At 47.2% G+C, this 18,834-nt stretch overlaps 2 protein-coding genes across 2 annotated transcripts in view; one reads left to right on the top strand and one right to left on the bottom strand.

Annotated features, from left to right (window-relative positions):
- The window catches only part of T265_02792 (hypothetical protein), a gene marked incomplete at both ends in the record, with an annotated part of 66,860 nt that extends 48,879 nt beyond the window's left edge, over positions 1-17,981 (bottom strand). The window contains 3 exons of the mRNA XM_009167117.1: positions 11,121-11,195; positions 13,300-13,527; positions 17,877-17,981. Coding sequence (XP_009165381.1) covers positions 11,121-11,195; positions 13,300-13,527; positions 17,877-17,952 — 379 coding nt within the window. The remainder of the gene's footprint in view (positions 1-11,120; positions 11,196-13,299; positions 13,528-17,876) is intronic.
- T265_02789 (hypothetical protein) overlaps positions 1-18,834 on the top strand; it is a gene marked incomplete at both ends in the record, with an annotated part of 61,671 nt that overhangs the window by 1,534 nt on the left and 41,303 nt on the right. Inside the window, one exon of the mRNA XM_009167114.1 lies at positions 8,534-8,615. Within this exon, the coding sequence (XP_009165378.1) occupies positions 8,534-8,615 (82 nt within the window). The remainder of the gene's footprint in view (positions 1-8,533; positions 8,616-18,834) is intronic.

Here is an 18,834-nt window from a genome sequence, read left to right as displayed (position 1 = left end):
AAATTTACCAAAAGTTTTCTTTTGTCAACGTTTGGGAGTTCGATGCATGAGAGGAAGTTCGTAAACGTTTCGTGCCAATGGATCCATTGTTCTGAAGCAGAAGAGGATTGGGGATCGGCGTCAAACCGATCTGGGCGAAACAATCGTTCCATTGTGTTTTGATAGAAGATTAAATTGTTGCGCACTCGAATGATTGTGCCAGAAACAGAGAACGAGGATTGCCGAATGATTGGCTTTAATCTTCTATCAATTTCAGTACATCAGCTAAAACATTAGGAAACACAATTAGCTCAACGAGTAGCGAGTAAAAAGTTAAACACAACGTCAATATATAACACGGAGAAGTCTGACTCAGTACATCATCCCGTATGTACCCATTCAAACAATGCCGGGATGGATGTCATGATTTTGTGTGCTTATTAGTATACTCACCCTGTATACTCGTATTGAACGTTTTTATGTACATTTCCGCTCATCAAAACTTTCTTAAACAAGTAAAATGTTGTTCATCCTCGATAACCCGGACTCTGATTTAACTCGTTCTCAGATACATTCTAGACGTCTCACGTGCGCACCAGACTTCACGGTCGGCTCGCACGCTCACTTTCACCTAACGTCTGATAACTCCTGGTAACCGAGTTATGTTCGGGAGAATCGGGGATATTTCCCCGAGATTTAAGTAGTCGTTTAGCTGTAACACCCTTTCGGTGCTAGGCTGCCGTGCTATACTAAGGAGGCACGAGGGCTGGGGTACTGCCAGGTCGCTCTAGCCTGGATAGGGGAAGTCGATAGGCGGGGTCGGATTTCGAACCACGGGCCTTCCGGTTAGTAAATTCGCACTCCAACCACTTGGTCCAACTCGCCCCCACTGGTTGGTCTGATATCCTGTGCTTGGGTGCGCCTGGTAGGGTAGGTGGCAATCTCGTCCCAGTATGAGTCCACATCTGATGGAGGAGCATTTGGAAGACTCTAGATGAATCTGGTAAATTCGCCGTTCTGGTAAATCCGTATCTGCCAGCCTCTCAGTTGCCATGCGATTGGTCCGCACCTTACGCGGCTCTGGAAAACGTAGGAAGGAGCGACTCCGGACGAGCGCGTGGTCAGAGTCCACAAATGTGCTCCAAAACGACCGGCAGTCAGTTACTGATCCACGCCATAGGTAACTGACGGCATTGTGGTCGATTTGAGTTTGTGGGCGGCCTGCCGTTGGAGGACACCAAGTGGCCAGACGACTTCAGCTATTTCGGAAGGTAGTACTGCATGAAAACAGCCTGCGATCAGCACACACATGAAGCAATCGTTCCCCATCGTCTGTACGTACCGAGTCCAATTCATGTTGACCTCATGATTGAGTCTCAGATAAACTAAGCCTTCCAACTTGTGCACTCATATCTCCGGCAACCACCACAATGTATGAGCTTTTAGCTCGCCAAGGCAGGGCATTCAGAGCGTCGTAAAACCCGTCTTTGACGGCGTCGGAGCTACAGTCAGTTGAGGCGTAGGCAGACACGATAAACAGACATCTACCAACATGCCGCTTGTGAGACTCACAGACGTTGCCAGACAAATCGCACAGAGGCGACTATCAACAGGTATCCAGTCAAGTTGTTATATCTAAACAGTAAACGTCAACTTTGGGTTGTCTAAACAATTACGGGGACCTTATTGGAACTGTACCAGTCTCCTAAACTCAATCACTTGATCATTAAAAATCGGGATGGAGTGAACATCGCGAATAAAGAAAAACGCCTCGCCCGATGGGCCGAATACTTTGAACAACAATTGTCACAGCCACCAGCTGTAAGTTGTTGGAAGTTGTATTAGTTCCTGTTGTAGTGTGACACAGGCGAATGCACGAATCTGAAAGATTCGGGTCGCGCCTGTTGATTTGAGACACCTATGGCGTCAAAGTGGTTTGTCCCTGAATCTCGAGAAACGTGTGCATCTAGCTACAGAGCGGGTTGTTTTGTTGTATGGCTGTGAAACTCGGCCTATTCAAGCAGCGGAACTAAGGCGTCTTCAGGTGTTCGACAATCGTTGTCTCACAACCATAGCTCGTGTGGGTTGCTGTCGGCGAGGCCGCCACGAGGCAGTTGGAAAGCGCGTTTTCGGTTGCGCAACGGGTACCTCTATTGAAGGTGTCCAGCACCAGTTGCTGCGTTGGTTAGGACATGTGTTGCGTATGCCGAGCCATTGTTTGCCGAAGAGAGTGCTGTTTTCCATGCCCAACTCAAAGTGGCGTAAACAGAAAGGTGGTCAACCCTTGACTTGGCAGAGCAGTATGAAGATCACGAAACGCTTGGATGATGTCGGTGCTACTCGCCCTCCAGGATGGGGACCGCGTGATCCTCACTGTGCCCGGCTGGAGACACTACAAGATATGGCTGTCAACCGATGTCAGTGGCGTTCTTGTTGTCAGTTTCTATCCAGATTGCCTGAGTGAATGTCTGGAGGTGTAGGCACCTCGGAATGATTGTGTTAAGCTCGCACTAAGTCCCTCCCCCATCCACCTTTACTTCTTTCTTTACAATAAGGCTTTCAAATAAGTCATGGTTGTACGGCATTGAAGCATCAGTGTTGAATACTGACGTCATGCTGTCGATGATGATGATGATGATGATGATGATGATGATGCCTAATGAGGAAAGTTTAAAGAAGCTGCATACTTCCGAACATTCTTTAAATCGGCCAGCTGAGACGTTAACGCATCCTCCAAAGAAAGCCTCGAACCCGAGTTGCAAGTGCCCTACAACGTCCAACGAGCGCATTTAGCGAGGGCATTTTTCAGCCCACACTTCAGTATATCGCCCAATTACTTCATGTATTGTCCGGATTATAGGGTGAGGTCATATGTCTAGATACGTGCTCGTGCACACGCATCATATAATCGATTAACAGAGCGCAAAAGGGCTGGAACATCGCACATTCTAGCACAGATTAGGCTGTTCGGTGCCATGGTTTGTCGCTTCTAACGAATAGAGTGTTCATCACCCTGACAGCGGTCGACCGACGTCTTAAATATACTCTTAGAGTGGTACCCGGTGGATTCCACCGGAATGCTGTTCTGATCATTCAACATGTGTCAGAAGTGTAGCTGGTGGGGGCAATCAGTTCTTTCTGGGCAGTAAAAGATTATGTTCAGTTGTTAGCGATGGGATATTGCATCGACACAAAGAAATAAAGCAGATTCCTATGAAAAACCAAACAGAATGAGGTTGTCGTGGAGCCTTCTAGGCAGCGGAGGTCTACATAATGAAATCATCTGTGTGCCCCAAAGGACTCCAGAGTGGGTGGTAAGGTGTCTCGAAAAATTAGTGATCATTTATCGCGGCTGGTCAATGTAAGTGGCGTGCGTGCTGTCAGTTTCTTTCGAAATTATTTGATCGCACTCCTGGAGGCGCAGGCGATGGGCCAGCACCAGGTCCCCTCCCTCACCAACTTTCTTTTCTTTTAACTCCAAGGCTTTAAATACACTTACACAAGCTTTGTAGTTACAAGGTAATGAAGCATCAGTATTGCCGTCTCTAAAGATGGTGATTCACCCCACCGAAGTACTCCCACGCGACCTGTTACCGTGTAGTCTTGACAAGTTTACTATGGTAGAGGAGCAGTTCCGCCGTACCCCGCGAGCTCTTGCTTCCTTGCGTCGCTTTTGGTTGTGAAAAGGTAAGACATGCGCACTAAAAATGCCAGGTGGTGATGGGGACACCAGCACCAATACCCATTAGACGATGCCACCCAAACGATGTTAAGGTGTCTCCACTAAGGGGTATATCTTCAGAAGTCTCGACAGCTGGGGAACGTAACGAGCAAACCAGAATTGCAAATATCAATAAACCACTCTTCATAAGTTTCTGAAATGTTGGAACCGTACTTGATATCGTCAGTCTCCACATACTCGGCTGTTGACCTAAATGTACCGATGTTCGCAGCACGAGGCCATCTTGGAGGCAAAAAAACATAATAGTTCAGCTGTAACATCCTTTTCGTGCTTAGCTGCCATGCCATCCAAGGGAAGCACGAGGGCTGAGATACTGCCTGGTTGCCCAAGCCTAGACAGGGGAAGTCGATGGGCAGAGGTCCCGTTCGAACCATGGACATTCCGGTCAAAATATTCACGACCTAACCGCTTAGCCAAGATAGAAGCATAGTGTTTGATCTAGCCGCCACATACTCTCCATTCGCTTCCTGTTGCGCACGCCTGACGATTCAGAGCTTTCTCCCGTTCGAACCATGGACATTCCGGTCAAAATATTCACGACCTAACCGCTTAGCCAAGATAGAAGCATAGTGTTTGATCTAGCCGCCACATACTCTCCATTCGCTTCCTGTTGCGCACGCCTGACGATTCAGAGGCTTCTGCGGCAGGATGTGCAGGGGTTGGTTGCGTCGAGCTAAATACTCACATATCGTTGGGGGGGCCGGAGATCTGAATATACAATTGGGCAGACATAGCGCATCAGGATTTACACGTGGATTGAACTCGCTATGTACGGACTATGGTGAACGACTGTTTCGACAGTGTGTTTACCGCAGCCCGTTTTTATGGAGCACCGAAACCGCCGAAGTCGTCTGGTCACATAGTGTCCTCCAACGGCGTGCCAGCAATGAGCTCAAATTGACCTCATTGCCATCAGGGCGAGATGACTAAGTGATTACAGCTCGAATGTACTGACCGGAAGGTCTTTGATTCGAACACGACCTCTGCCTCATGACTTCCCTGTATGGGCCTGAACAACCTGGCAGTATTCCAGCGCTCGTGCTTCCATCTAGTGGCATGGCAGTTAGGAACCGAAAGGGTGTTACAGATGGACGGTTTCATTTCCATTTCTTCCGTTGTATGACTTTGAAACCACACGTGTTCGACCGGCGAAACTGAGACGCCTTCAGATCTTCGACAACCGCTATCTCAGAACCATAGCTCTTGTAGGCTAGTGTCGGCTAATCCAAAACCAGGAAATTGGAAAGCGAGTTTCCAAATGTGCCACGGAGTTTCCCATTGAAAAACGGGTCCCGAACCAGAAGGTGCACTGGTTACGCCATGTACTGAGTAGTCTAAATCATCGTTTGCCCAAGACAGTGCTGTTTTTCATGCCCGATTAGAAGTCGTACAGGCAGAGAGGTGGCGAACCTTCGGCATGGAAGAGGGGTGTGAAATATGTTACGAAGTCTGGGTGCTGATGGCGCGATTCTCCTTCCCCTGTCTAGACCTGGGCAACCTGGCAGTATCCCAGCCCTCGTGCAACCTTCGGTTGGCATGGCAGTTAGGCACCGAAAGGGTGCTACAGCTGAACGATTGTTGTTGTTTGTTGATTAGGGCTCTGAACCAGAAGCCTGGCAATGGATGAATGCCAGCATACTAGCATGCCGGTACAAGTCTTTGGGGATAGTAGGAGGCTGTGTTCATCAGACCCACATCCAATGAATAACTCATTGATAAAATCTGAGTATCAGCGCTCCAGAAAGCTCAGCGATTGAGACGCGAAACTACCGACCAGAGGGTTCGTGGTCCAAACTCAATTCTAACTTTGCGATTAACCCTGACCAGGTAGACGGAGCCCTAACGATATTGCTACCAGCGTTCAGCTGTAGCACCCTTCCGGTGCCTAGCTGCCATGCCACCCGAAGGAAGCACGAGGGCTGGGATACTGCCAGGTTGCCCAAGCCTAGACAGGGAAGTCGAGTTGCGGAGGTCGGATTCGAACCACGAACCTTCCGGTCAGTAAATTCGCGCTCTAACCACTTGGGCCATCTCGCCGCATCTGATACCATGGCGCGGTAGACTCCAGTTTGACAACCGGATCTCTAAAAATGCCACATGAGCCTAGTGGCGACACACCACCCACCATAAATGGGTTTTGCGTACCACATGGACTCATGGTCGCATTTAGAAGTACGGAATTGGAATCGGAATGGAATCGTAATCATGTAACTCCGGTTCTCTGTGGATCGCACTAGAATGTGCACGGGCTAAAGAAGCCAGTCGAAAAACCGTCAGACACAGTAAGTGGGTGGGCGGATCCAGCGATCTTCCCGACGTTTTCGCTCTCTACACCCTCACGACTGCTAGGCAGTCTGCACTTGGTTACGCAAAAACTAGGGATTCACCCTCGGAAAAGAGCCGTGTGACGCTACGATGTCGACCGTATCCAAACTCTGATAGTACACCGCGATTAATCCCCAGATGCAAAGCTCAGTTCAGGCCTCGGCGTCTCCAGCAAGCGACATTCCCGACGCTAACCCAGCCGTCCAGGAGACAGGCGTCCAAGATGGGCTTCGCCCTTCATCGATAGCTCTCTCCCAGTCGGTGGCTCTAAGCTCCGCGTGTCTAAATCCAACGAAACTGGCTATTCGGTGTCTTTGCGAATGCAGGGGCCGGGGACGACCTTGCCACATACTTTGGTTGTAGGTTTCAAAGGTTCACGAACTGCGTAAAGGCAACCGCAGTTATTTTCAGTTTGAAATATTGTCCACCAATATGGGTCGTCTCTGTTAGGATGAAAAAATTCCAACTTACGGTGAAGTTTGAGACAGAAAGCCTCGGTGAAAGGAAACTACTGGTATTTACGTGGTATACTAGTTTAAACTTGATCGATCTCACCGTACGGTGATTCTAGCAACTACCGTTGTAAGGCTTACTGGCTTAGATTTCAAAGTTGTAAAACCAGTTGTGTCAAACGGTATTATAATGGCCATTTTCCGATCACAAGGTGTATTTCCTGTGCGTATGATAGGAGAAATCAAGCCCGGATTCTGCCAATACCGCTGCCAGATGGTAGTGTACACAGACCAACATTAGGCTTTAAGTCCGCCTGTAAAAATAACATCCCTGGTCCGCTTTACACGAGTACGTCCGGAGAGCTAGAAGTGATGAGGGATACATACTCAATGACTTCCGGTAAAATGGAAAACACTTATTCAACATTCACATAGGCTGGAAGATCAAAAATACCATACGCTTTCCAAACAAACAGAATCTTTTAACGGGTGGGCCACCATGCAGCAGCTAAAGTGATGAAACAATTTGATCGGGAATTTCGCCCAATACTTGCTTAATTACCTAATGAACATAAGGTAAAAATCCACGGACAGGAAACGCAGCGCGCACGCTCAATGTGACCGCTGTACAGGGCGAACCCAATGGGTAATTCAATTCAGTTCAGCGATTGGGGTGTTGATACGGGATGAATGTCAGGGCTTCCAGTGTAGAAAGTGTCGGTAGGTTTCGGCCGCCAGAATGTACGTCGGATGAAAAGGGGATTTGTGTAATGCGTTGTAAAAGTGCCTCAAAGGCTGGACGAGCATACAGTGGATCCTGTTCACATGAAACGTATTCAGGGATTCATGAATCGATACATTGGATCGGGCTTTCGCTCACGGATTCACGGATTCACGGATTGATACACAGGATCCGTGAATCCGTGAATCCGTGAGCGAAAGCCCGATCCAATGTATCGATTCATGAATCCCTGAATACGTTTCATGTGAACAGGATCCACTGTATGCTCGTCCAGCCTTTGAGGCACTTTTACAACGCATTACACAAATTCCCAAGGTAGGTTTTGTTCTTACCGTTTGGCGAATGCCGTTCACCTTAAAGGCGCAAGCGAAAAAATGGTGTAGCATTGCTCTTAAATGCTCAGCGTAGTAATCCGTATAAAAATTGTCCAATGGTGCTTTCAACTGGGTTCTAGATGGAGCGTGGACAACCGCCGGAGGAAGATTAGTCTACGCGGCTACCACAGTCTACCCGAAATGAGAAAAAATGTCTCATATAAGTGTGCGCTCTGAGCTTGAGTGTCTTCTTACCATCTCCCCGCCTTGTGTTAGCTGGGTCAGTGGTCAAAAACTGTTGGCCAAACCTTCTTCAAATGGGGCTTAAGTAGGAATCAGATCCCCTCGGAGGTGAGAATACTCCAGGAAAAGAGGTCAAGAGCCGCAAAACGCGCTTCTTAGTCCACGGATTTAAGGCCGGGCGCCACTTTCGTAGCAGCTCGCTGGACGCGCCCACTGACGGTAATGTCCTTCTTGCGTCCTAAGTAGACAGCCTGGTTGGCATATCAAGAAGCGTGAGAAGGTGCGCCGAATCATCCGTAGAACGGCAGATAACCTTTGGGCCGATTTCTGAAGGTGCAGTGAGGATGACATGTTTGAAGAGAGCCAGTTAACCAAATCCTTTTTGACATCTATTCTCGTGATGTCTTCTGGTCCATTCTCACCATGATTGACAGAGGAGTTCACCGAGTCTCCTCCGAATGACATATGGGCGCAATTTCTGTCATTCAGGGGAGGTGCCAGTCCAGCGACCACTGCTTTGCAGCGTCTACATCCATTTGCATGGCACTGGCGTTAAAACTCCATGTTTTCAAGTCGTCCGCAAAAAGTAGACATGGAAATGCGAGAACGTCTGGAAGGTCGTTGACGTATGCCGGAAACGGCGCTGGTTCCAAAACTGAACGTCAAAGAACCATAATGGGGATCTGCGCTGGACAAGTGTAGGTCGAGCCTACTTTCATTTCACTACCCCACTAAGAGAGCCTTCATCCGGCGTAGAGCTTCCCTTTGAATACCTTGCGGAAGAAAAGCACCAGGAAAGGGCAGATGTGACCTACCGGGTGAGTGTACTGTTTGGCTAATGCAAAATCTATATTCTTGTATAGCTGACTGCGAGTCCGAAATCATTTGCTTTTCCTCGGCTGTAAGTTCTGTTGCATAAAGGTATAAATGTATGGTGATAATCAGTTTTTCACATTCCACCGTATGGCATGCACGTATCTATACATTTAAGGTGTAAAAATTATCCAGCTTTGTACACAGTGTAAATTCAGTTCTACCGCCTCTCATGTATTATAGTCGGTGGTCCATGGAATCCTATCGCACAGCATTGTAACCCGCGGGTAGGACCAAGGTCCCGTGAGATATAGGAAAAGGTTTGCCCATCGCTGGTTGAAATTGGGCTACGCCTTGGCATTTGTTTGTCTTGACTGCCCGGCGAGTGCATGAGTAATGCACGAGCGCGCTGACCTCGGCGGCGCGCAAGCAGGATTACACTTAACTGCCTTGGAACAAATTGCATTTGGCAGCGCAAACCCGTGCCCCACAAACTGGAAGCACGCAGTTTCCAAGATGAAGTTGTGAGACAGTTCGTAAGATCATTTTCACGCAGGATCTTGTGGGTCTTAACCAGCTTAAATCACGCTACATCCTGAGTTCTCTAATTTGGAGAATCTACGTTGTCGATTTTTCGGGTAGTTTGGTGGGCCTGACTCCTCTCTTTTCCAGTAATCCTCGGCTCCGGAAGTCTGGGATCAATAAACCTAAAATAAATATCTGTTGTCCAACTTCCCAGCGCCGGACGGACATTCTCACATCAACAACGAAAAATGCACATATATCATTCGGTGGAGAGTCTGGAAACGCTGTCAAGATGCAAGCATTGGACGATATCATAGTTTGAAACAAAAGGGATTCCAGGGTTCTAGCTGATTTTTGTGATATCGATATCACTCTCAAGAACAAACAGCGCGCAAGTCGAAGTGCTTATGAAAGTGATAAACTATCCTGTCTCTGCTGGCGCCTTCGGGTTAAGAAATACCTTGTGGCGATTACGTTAGACGCCTGTGATCGCACTCCATTTTCGCAGTTTACGGTGGATTACGCAAGTAGTGCCGTATTGGAAGAGTGTAGGGCACAACTACAAGGATGGCCAATGGTCTTCGGCATTTGTAAGATGGAGGTAGCCAAGGAATGCTTGAACTCAACCCGCGGAGCCACGGACACCTGATTGGGAACCCGATAGTAAGTTGTTTATCTTTCGGAGGTTGCATAGGTGCATTATCTTTCAATTCTTTATCCGAAAACGACAAAGATGATGCAAAAGAGTGCTGTTAAAACTGAAGCCTATAAGTTTTTGTTGCAACGCTTTTCCTTGTCGTCAGCAGTAAGCGAATGCAGTAGTCTATCCCAAATTGCTAACGCCATTCACCTCCGGTAGATGTTTAACACATTTTGAGATACTTATTTATGTGGCCCCTTCTAGCTGACAAAAGCACCGTCTAGAGCACAGGATGCAACTATCACACTCAGCTCAACGTGGTCAATTGGCATATCACTCAAAATTTCGGAAAAGGTCCGCACTTGCACCAGGTCGATGGTACTCAATAATCGACCGACTCATGGAATTGTTTGCTGAGTAAAGCTGCATCTGCTGAATTTGTTGAGGAATCTTCTAAGAAAATTGGACCTACATCTTCGAACGGCGACCAGGGAGTTTGGATTTTCCATGGGCAGTGATCAGATAGCGAGGTGAATTACGGTGGACAACGACCTCCGACAGGTCGAACGGTATGCGAGGGAGATTACAAAGGATTTCCCACCACTTTATAAGAGACCAAGAGGGCAAATAAATTGCAACAGACTGCCAGTTTGGAGATGCATTAAATACATTCCGTAACTGTTGGTGGCACTATGGAAAAGCTGCATCCGGTTTCTCGAAATCAGAGAAAGGAAGTAGTGCTGTATGGTTGTATTACTTTTCTCTACTGCTGCCCGCTGATGAAAATGTGAAAGTCAACACTTTATTTGCAGTGAGTGAATGGACCAAGTCCGATTATCGCGCAAGCGTTGGTGTTATAACTTATAGGATTGAAACACCCCTAAGCGATTTTCATACTACACATGCCAAATACAAGTAAGTGCCTTCGTAGCTGGGCATCGCACGCGTTCAATGCTGAAGTGGTTTTCCGGTGATCCAGTGTGAATAGCCCTGATGTCCTGTTCCGGTGAACGTCTTTTCCATGCGCCATACGGCATCTGCGATATTGTTGAGTAACTTTGTAAGATTCGGACGGTTATGGATCTCACAAGACGATTGCGACTATTGGATTATACGCAGTTCGCGGCTAGTAGTCAATAGGAGCAGACGGGCGTGGGGCGACAGATGACATATTGAGGACTGACAGGAACTGATTCTACAGACAAACGGATTAGCAAGCATCGTGAATTAAGCAAACGTACAATCAACGATGACGCAATCAGTAGGAGCGGAAAGTAGTCACTGACGCAGCACGAATTTCAATAGGAGCACCAGTTAGTAAGTACCATACAATATACAAACATACATATAGGGGCAGTCTGACAGTGTGGATTGGCCGTGATGGCGCAGGAGTCAGTACGTTCGGGATGTGGGGGACTGTCTTTCGGTCGGCGTCGACGCGGCCGCTCGTGTTGCGTGACAGGTCAGATTGCGTGGTTTCAACCGTTTAAAGCAAAGCTCAGTAAGAGCTATCTGGCAGGCACGATACATGGCTAATACAAAATAATCAGTCGCTCTGGCGTCAGGTCGGTGTGGTCGGTTGCGCGTTCGCCTGTCGTCCGGAGGATCTGAGTTCAATACCCGTCGGCCCATTTTTCTGTCGGAGTGGGCACTCAAAAATAGGTGCGATCGAGGCGAACTTGCAGGCAATGACAGACGGGCAACAAATATTGACATTGCTTACTGAGGGATAAGCAGACCTTAAGTAGGAACAAAGCGGGAGGAAAACGAGCAGCAAGAAAACAAAACGGTGTCATATTAAACAGGTGTAGGATTCACAGGGGAAATCAACAGCCCGGATGTCATGTTCCGGTGACAGTTTATTACATACGCCATACGGCATCTTAAAAACACCGGTTGAGGCTAAGAAAGTTCAGTCATTTTTGTTACGACACATGCCATGCGCGCCATTTTTCCTTGGCATAGAAAGCGGTGTCAGCAAGCAGTGTAATGGCCAGATGCTTTTGCCACGCAACCCAAATATTTTCAAAGGCTATTCTTCACCAAGCGGTAACATCCCGTTTCATCTCATCCATGGAAAAACACAAAAACGACCTCGCTATTAAGTGATACGTGCTCGTCGAGTATACAGTGCTTTGCCAGTTAACATTTCAGCTTACTAAAGTTGGTATCCTAGGGTTTGACGGCTGTGTCCGTCAAAACGTTCAGAAGGTGAGTCACGTTGATCGGAAAACTAAATGGCCGGGAAACGGGGCCCTTATTGCCGCTAGCAGAAGAAAAGGCAGGCTGCATCAATTCTGATGTGCAAAGTTGGGATCCAGTTTCATACTACGGTCCAGCAGAATGTTGCAGTTTAAATGACGTTTGCTCCATGTTTGAGGTGTAATGGGCTTCAGAAAACCTACACATGCGAAGTGGTGCTCTTAAAGAGTTGGTCGCCTCTAGCTCTTGGCAAGCTATTCACAAAAACGGGCTTGCTCGGGGTGCGAAGGCTGTTTGCAAATAGTCTGAAATGTGTCTAGGTTTACGGGGTATCCGAAAGCTCAGAACACAGTTTTAACACGCGTTCGATAATTTCATTCGGTTTGCCGGCTACGATGATGGGTTTGTGTCTAGGGACGAGAAGGCTTAGTTTTTGGAGCGGAAATTTAATTGGGCGGACAGTCTGTGGTTCGAAGGCAACGTCTCTCTCTCGACTTCTGTTTACTTTTGGGTTACTTAACAGTATCTCAGTCCTTGTGTCTTCCTCCGGTGGCATTCACCGATTCACGGATTGATACACAGGATCGAGGCTTATGCCCAAGTTTCCCGGATCGCTTTTGTTCTTGTCGTTCAGCGGCTGTCGTTTACCTGAAAGGCACTGCTCTTTATGTTCTCAGCGCGGAGCAGTATGCTCGCCAGAGCGAGGATTCGCATGAATAAACGTCTACCAGTGCTTTAGACTGGGTTCTGGAAGGAACGTGAACAACCGCCTGAGGAAAGTCATTCCACGCACCTACTACCCGAAATGAGAAAAAATTTGTCTAATGAATGTGTGTGCTCTGAGTTTGAAAATTTTCATACTATGTCCCGCCGGGTGTTTGCTGGTTCAACGGTAAAAAAAACCTGTTTACCAAGCTTTGTTCAAACAGGGCGTAAGTAAGAATTTGGTCCCGTCGGAGGCGACGGTACTCCAGGGGAAAGAGATCAAGCATCACGAGGCGCGTTTCGTAGTCCACGGATTTGAAGCCGGCAACAATTCTCATGGCGGCCCGCTGGACACCTCAAATGAGAATGACGCCTTTTGCGTCCTGAGTAGACAGTTTGGTTGGCGTATTCCAGGAGCGCTGTGACGTAGGCCCCATAGAGTATTTGGAAGTCCATGCGAGTAATACGGGAGAAGGTGCGTCGGATCATCCGTAAAATGGCGAATGCCTTTTGGGCCGATTTCTCATGGTGCAGTGGGAAGGACGAGTTTGAGGAGACCCAGATTCCCAAATCCTTTTTGGTATCTATCCTCGTGGGGTTTTCTGGTCCTTTCTCACCATGCATAACAAAGGCATTCACTGAGTCTCCTCCAAACGACACATGGGCGTACTTTTCATCATTCAGAGGAAGGTGCCAGTCCAACGACCACTGCTTTGTAGCGTCTACATGCATTTGGAGGGCACTGGAACTGGAACTCCAGGATTTCAAGTCGTCCGCAAAAAGTAGACGTGGACTTGCAAGAACATCTGGGAGGTCGTTGACGTAGATCAGAAACAGCACTGGTCCTGTAGTGGTCTGGCTACCCAATAAGTTAGTTTACCAGGAGTGTGTGGCAAAGAAATAAAAATGATTACGCTAGATTAGGTATACAAAAATAAAGAGATCAGATGAAACAGACTCACTAACAATTGTTCTCTTTGAAATAATTCGTCATTGGCCCAGGTCACCGAATGAACACTAATCCAATTATGTTGGTCCAGACGTCTTCTTCTGAACAGTTCCCACATATAATAGATTCCGAAGATGTCTGAAATGTTTTGGTACCAGAGTTAGTACATGAGACTCGCGAATGACCGCTGCAAGCGCGAGGGAAATCAGAAGAGAGAGTCAAAGCACGTGACCACGCTTGTATTATCTGAAATTGTACAAGTTCGCGTTTTTATAGTTTTTCGTATTTAAACAAAAAACGATTATGCAATTGATGAAATACGTATTGTTATAATGGAAGTAAAATAAAGGTACAAAACGCCACCGTCTCAGGACGGAGCCTTGAGTAACTCCGATGGAGACCGGAAAAAGGAGGAACGGCCGCAACGCCCGGTATTCCCAGCTGGTCACCCATGCAAGTACTAACAGGCCCCAACGTTGCTTAACTTCGGTGACCAGACGAGAACCGGTGTTCCAACATGGTAGTAAAATAAAGGTACAAAACGCCACCGTCTCAGGACGGAGCCTTGAGTAACTCCGATGGAGACCGGAAAAAGGAGGAACGGCCGCAACGCCCGGTATTCCCAGCTGGTCACCCATGCAAGTACTAACAGGCCCCAACGTTGCTTAACTTCGGTGACCAGACGAGAACCGGTGTTTCCAACATGGTATGGTCTTGGCATCAAAGGGGTGATACGGCTGGACTGTGGCTGCTTGATTCGAGGTGGTCTTGGACTTTGAAACAGATGCAACAACTGCCTCCATACGTTTACCTTGGTTCAGACCTGGATAACCAAGCGAATTAGCGTAATTACATTCCCGGACGACTCGACACCTATTTCTGGAGATGCATCCAACTTGGCATCATGGTAAATCCCCTTTATTTACTTGCTCCGCCTGAATGTTCACCGACTCCCATTTGTCGTTCTCCATTACAGCTTCTATGTTCGCTGTTCGTCTTGCCGCAACGACTGCCTTATCATACACTGAAGTACTAACGTATGTGTGTCAACGATCTATCTATACACACCTCTAAATATGGTAATAGCCAAAGAAATGTGGTAAGTAAAAACAGATGCGTGCCAAATTAAACCACCCATGTTTGCAGGCGGGAATACTACGCAACCGAGGCTAATCGGACTGGTGGCCGTTTTACATGTCGTCAACCGTGTTGATGAAAACCGATGCATATTTACACACTCGTCACACATTTTTGATGGCAAAGGATGTGGAAGGAATAAAGGCTCGCCGGGGATTAATAGCGCCGTTCGAGGATATATTTTAGTGCGGGATACACTTAAAAATGCGGCATTTGAGCTGGCTAAACCAGAAATATTCATTTAGTAAACAATTATGCCCTAAGTTTTTCTTTTGACCGGACTTGAAAAATATCCGCGGGTAACTTAAAGCGGGCTTAGGTAACGCGGCTAAAACTCGACTGCATTTGCTTGCACATCTATCATATGACCTTATGTGTTCCCCTTCCTCTCTCTCTCCCTATTGCAGGTACCACGGACGAGCCAACACAAGCCCTGGACAAGAAAGAGTAGCCCGCTTATACACCCCCTGACTAACCTTGCCCATATTTGCACCCCTGACTTCCGGTTTCGGTTGAATACACGTGTGTTTTTGCTAGATCTGGTCTTCTTTCCTTTGTCACTCGACCTGTGCGAATTTGTGCTGTGCGTGCCGTGTGGATTCAGTAATACTAACCTCTATATCTGCACATTTCAGAACCGACGTGTGACGTCGCTACATCCTCTCGAACGCCGAATACCGCTGACTTCCTGACGTCCCACACAACACTTACCTCACTCATATACCGAGGCATTTCCTGCAGTTCCGGTTTGGCCCTTGAATTATTGAGAGTGCAAGGCTGTAACTTGAGTACATCATTATCCATGGACCTGTAGCAGAAGCAAACAGGCGAGCGTTGGAATGTCTTCGGGTTAACTTCTTATAGAACACATGCCTACAATTCTTAGCATGTTCCCACGAGACGTACCCTCTGTATAATGCATTTCCGAGGCTGATGATAACTGTCCTAATGCGTGGGTTCTGTGCTTGAGGGAAGTTCACATGGACATGAGGAGGAACAGCGGCAAAAACGCTGTTGTGTGGTGTGGCTTTGTGCCTGGACGCTTCATGTGCGCGGCACAATGCTAGGCAGCGCTGATCCCTGATTTCAGTTTCCCTGGATATGACCACTGCTGGATCTCTGGCCCCACCTGTATTTGCAAGTTGCCGATGATCCACCATAAGTGAAGACTTTAACTTGTGGGTTTACCGACTCCGGTAACCTTTGTATATTCTTGAAGAACGGACAGATACTCCGTGATGATTATGCAGTGGATCTTCGCGGTTGTTTCGAGTGCTAGGAAGTGTTACATTGTCAGTACAGAAATTTGCTTCCCAAACGAGTGAGTAAACCAGTGATTCAGAGTAAAGACAAGAGAGGGTCGAATGATGCAGCTGTGCGCAGTAAGGTATTCTTACACCAGACATAGGATTCGTCGGATAGAGAGTGATATACTGTCATCGTGCGTAATACTCCCAACGAATATTGCTAAAAACCCAAAATGAGAGCACGGAGCTCTACCCGAAAGTGCCACACCTAATAGATTGTGCGGTGACATCGTGGAGAAAGGCTGTCTTCAACCACATCCCGATCTCCATCATTTGCAACAGTGGCAGTTCACAGAATCTAAGAAATCACGTACTCTGATGTTTAAACGGTGGGGGCGAAATATCAGCCGGTTTACCGGGTAAGCAGTGTAAATCTGGCTATCACTGTTACTACAGTTGAGTTTTAAGCTACGTGGTTACGCGCCTTCTTGAGCCATAATACGCCTCAGCCAATTTTTTCAACATGTATCCGGGGTCAAATTCTATGTGATCATTAGTTTCAGCGTCCGCCGCTGAGCTTGAAAGCTTTGTTAAAGGGGTTTTATCTAATTAACGACTAAAGTAAGCAATTCAAGAGTAGCAAACGTAGTGTAAACGATCATCTCTCTTGAGCAGTATAGCAAGCTAAATTGTTACACGTCTGGTATGGCCCATTGAACCAGCACGCCAGTTCAAACGGTTTTCCTGCGGTCGTCGTGGTGGTAGCCAGACGTCGCTTTGGCAGTAAAGGTCTATTCATATCCTACCAAGTCATTGTTGTGCCGCAATCAAACATCAGTGTTCTCCGTCGGGGTTGCGTACAGTGTACATTATGAGGATGATGGGGATCACCTCTTCCTTCTTGTTCATCTTCCAGGTGTACATGACAACTTGCAAATGATGCGTACGTCGTAGTGAGTCAGAAGTTATCTACGATATCAGATTAACTTTGTCGAACTTTGACGTGGGATGGAGAAGATATCGGATGTGTGCATCAAGACTTACATATGCAGTATGTTATTGGTCTACTAGAACCCGAAAATTAGTCATAAGAACGAGAAAACGGGGAGCACTAACAATGTTCGCTTGTTGAGTAAAATTATTACAACAGGTATATATGCAAACAAGGAACTTATCGTTTTGCAGGTACAGGTTGATAAGTCCTGTTGTAAGTCCGAATGCAGGTTTTGTGTCTGCCTCGCTGTTGTAGCAGCCGCACGTATTCCTGAGTATCCGTAATTGAAGTGCCGTAAGTACTGAGCGGCTCTGCTCCGAGTTGGGTGACGTGCGAAGCTCTGCTGAGTTGTGTTGTGTTGCTGTGCCGTTGTCCTACATGTAGGGACGTTTGCGTGTGTGTGGGTGTCAGCACATGACTTGTTGCTACCTGATCGGACGGTAGACAGTCGATGTCAGATGAGTCACCCTTGTGTGTCGTGATTTGTACTTGTGGGGAAAGGAAGGCGAGTCTTGGGACCAAGGGATTGACTGTGAGCTGTGTAGTCAAGTGAGTCACGATTCCGTGGCGTGATATTGTTAGTGAAAAAAGAAAGACAGATTTCGTGATTTAGCGAGTGTCGGGAATAGAGCAATGAATAGAGCATCAGTCATGTTCATCACATCCGCCACACCTTGAATGAGCGTGCGGGTGTTTATAGTCCAGTGGTTCTTGACCGCAATCTTTCGGATCTTCTCGGAATGGAAACTTCAGAATCTTCACAGGTAGTACGTTCTTCAGATACAGCATTTTGTTCGGATACCACAAGATCATCTACAAAGGACTCATTAGTATTTGAAACAGCAGGAGTGCCGTTAACAGACTGACCTCTGGTATTGAACTCAACCTGGTCAATGTGTCTCCGACGACAAGAGAGATCATCCAAACCGAGAATTGTGAACATTCGTTTGCCAGCTGATGAAAGTACTATTCCTGTAGCAAGTCGTAAATCATTACCCTTAAAAAATGTAACATCAGCCGTTTGGCACAGTCAAGACTTGTACGCAACGAACGAGATTTAAATAGAAGCGCGGGACTCTTCCCAGTAACGGAATGGACGGCGTTCCTGTATTGCATTGGAAAATTATCAATCCCACGGTCCAATTCCACAAAAGTAGTAGGAGAAAGTGAAATAATGGCAGACTTAAGTGTTCGGACAAAATTTTCAGCAAGTCCAGACTGGGGATGTCGCGGAGCAGTGAACAGATGTCGACGTCCAAGACCCTTCAACCATTCCTCGAGGAATTTTGCAGTGAAGTGTGTGCCGTTATCAGTGACCAAAATAGCTGGTACACCTTCATAGCTGAATACGTTCCTCAATCTTGCTGAGTGAATTCGGCACTTGGAGACGTAGTTAGAAAAACTTCAGGCCAACGTGAATATGCGTCAATAACGACTAAAGCGTGGCGTTTGCCGAGAAAAGGACCACAGTAGTCGGTGTGAACTCGTTGAAACGCTTGACGAACAGGCCCGTGTAAGCTAAATGGAATAACCCGTCTCCTAAGAAATATGGGCTCTCCTGTAACTTCGAGCCTCACCTTGGGAATTTGCATGCCACTTGAAGCCTTAGAACATTTCAGAATCAGTTGTTTGAATTCATTCTCATTCACAGAAGTCAGTAAGGTGATACTGGTTTGCGGTAAGCGTAGAACTTTGAGTCCGATAATCGACGGTCCCGTTGTTGAAACCAAAAAATTACAATCTATAGAGGTATCTTGGGGTAACCTTACAGGGATCGTTCAACGACCAACTAAAGATACAGAATGTTCAGTGATACCGCGAATGT

The sequence above is a fragment of the Opisthorchis viverrini genome (genome assembly GCF_000715545.1).
Source record: "Opisthorchis viverrini unplaced genomic scaffold opera_v5_36, whole genome shotgun sequence".
NCBI lineage: Eukaryota > Metazoa > Platyhelminthes > Trematoda > Opisthorchiida > Opisthorchiidae > Opisthorchis > Opisthorchis viverrini.
The sequence above is the reverse complement of the archived record's forward strand: the minus strand, read 5'-3'. Positions and strand labels throughout refer to the sequence as shown.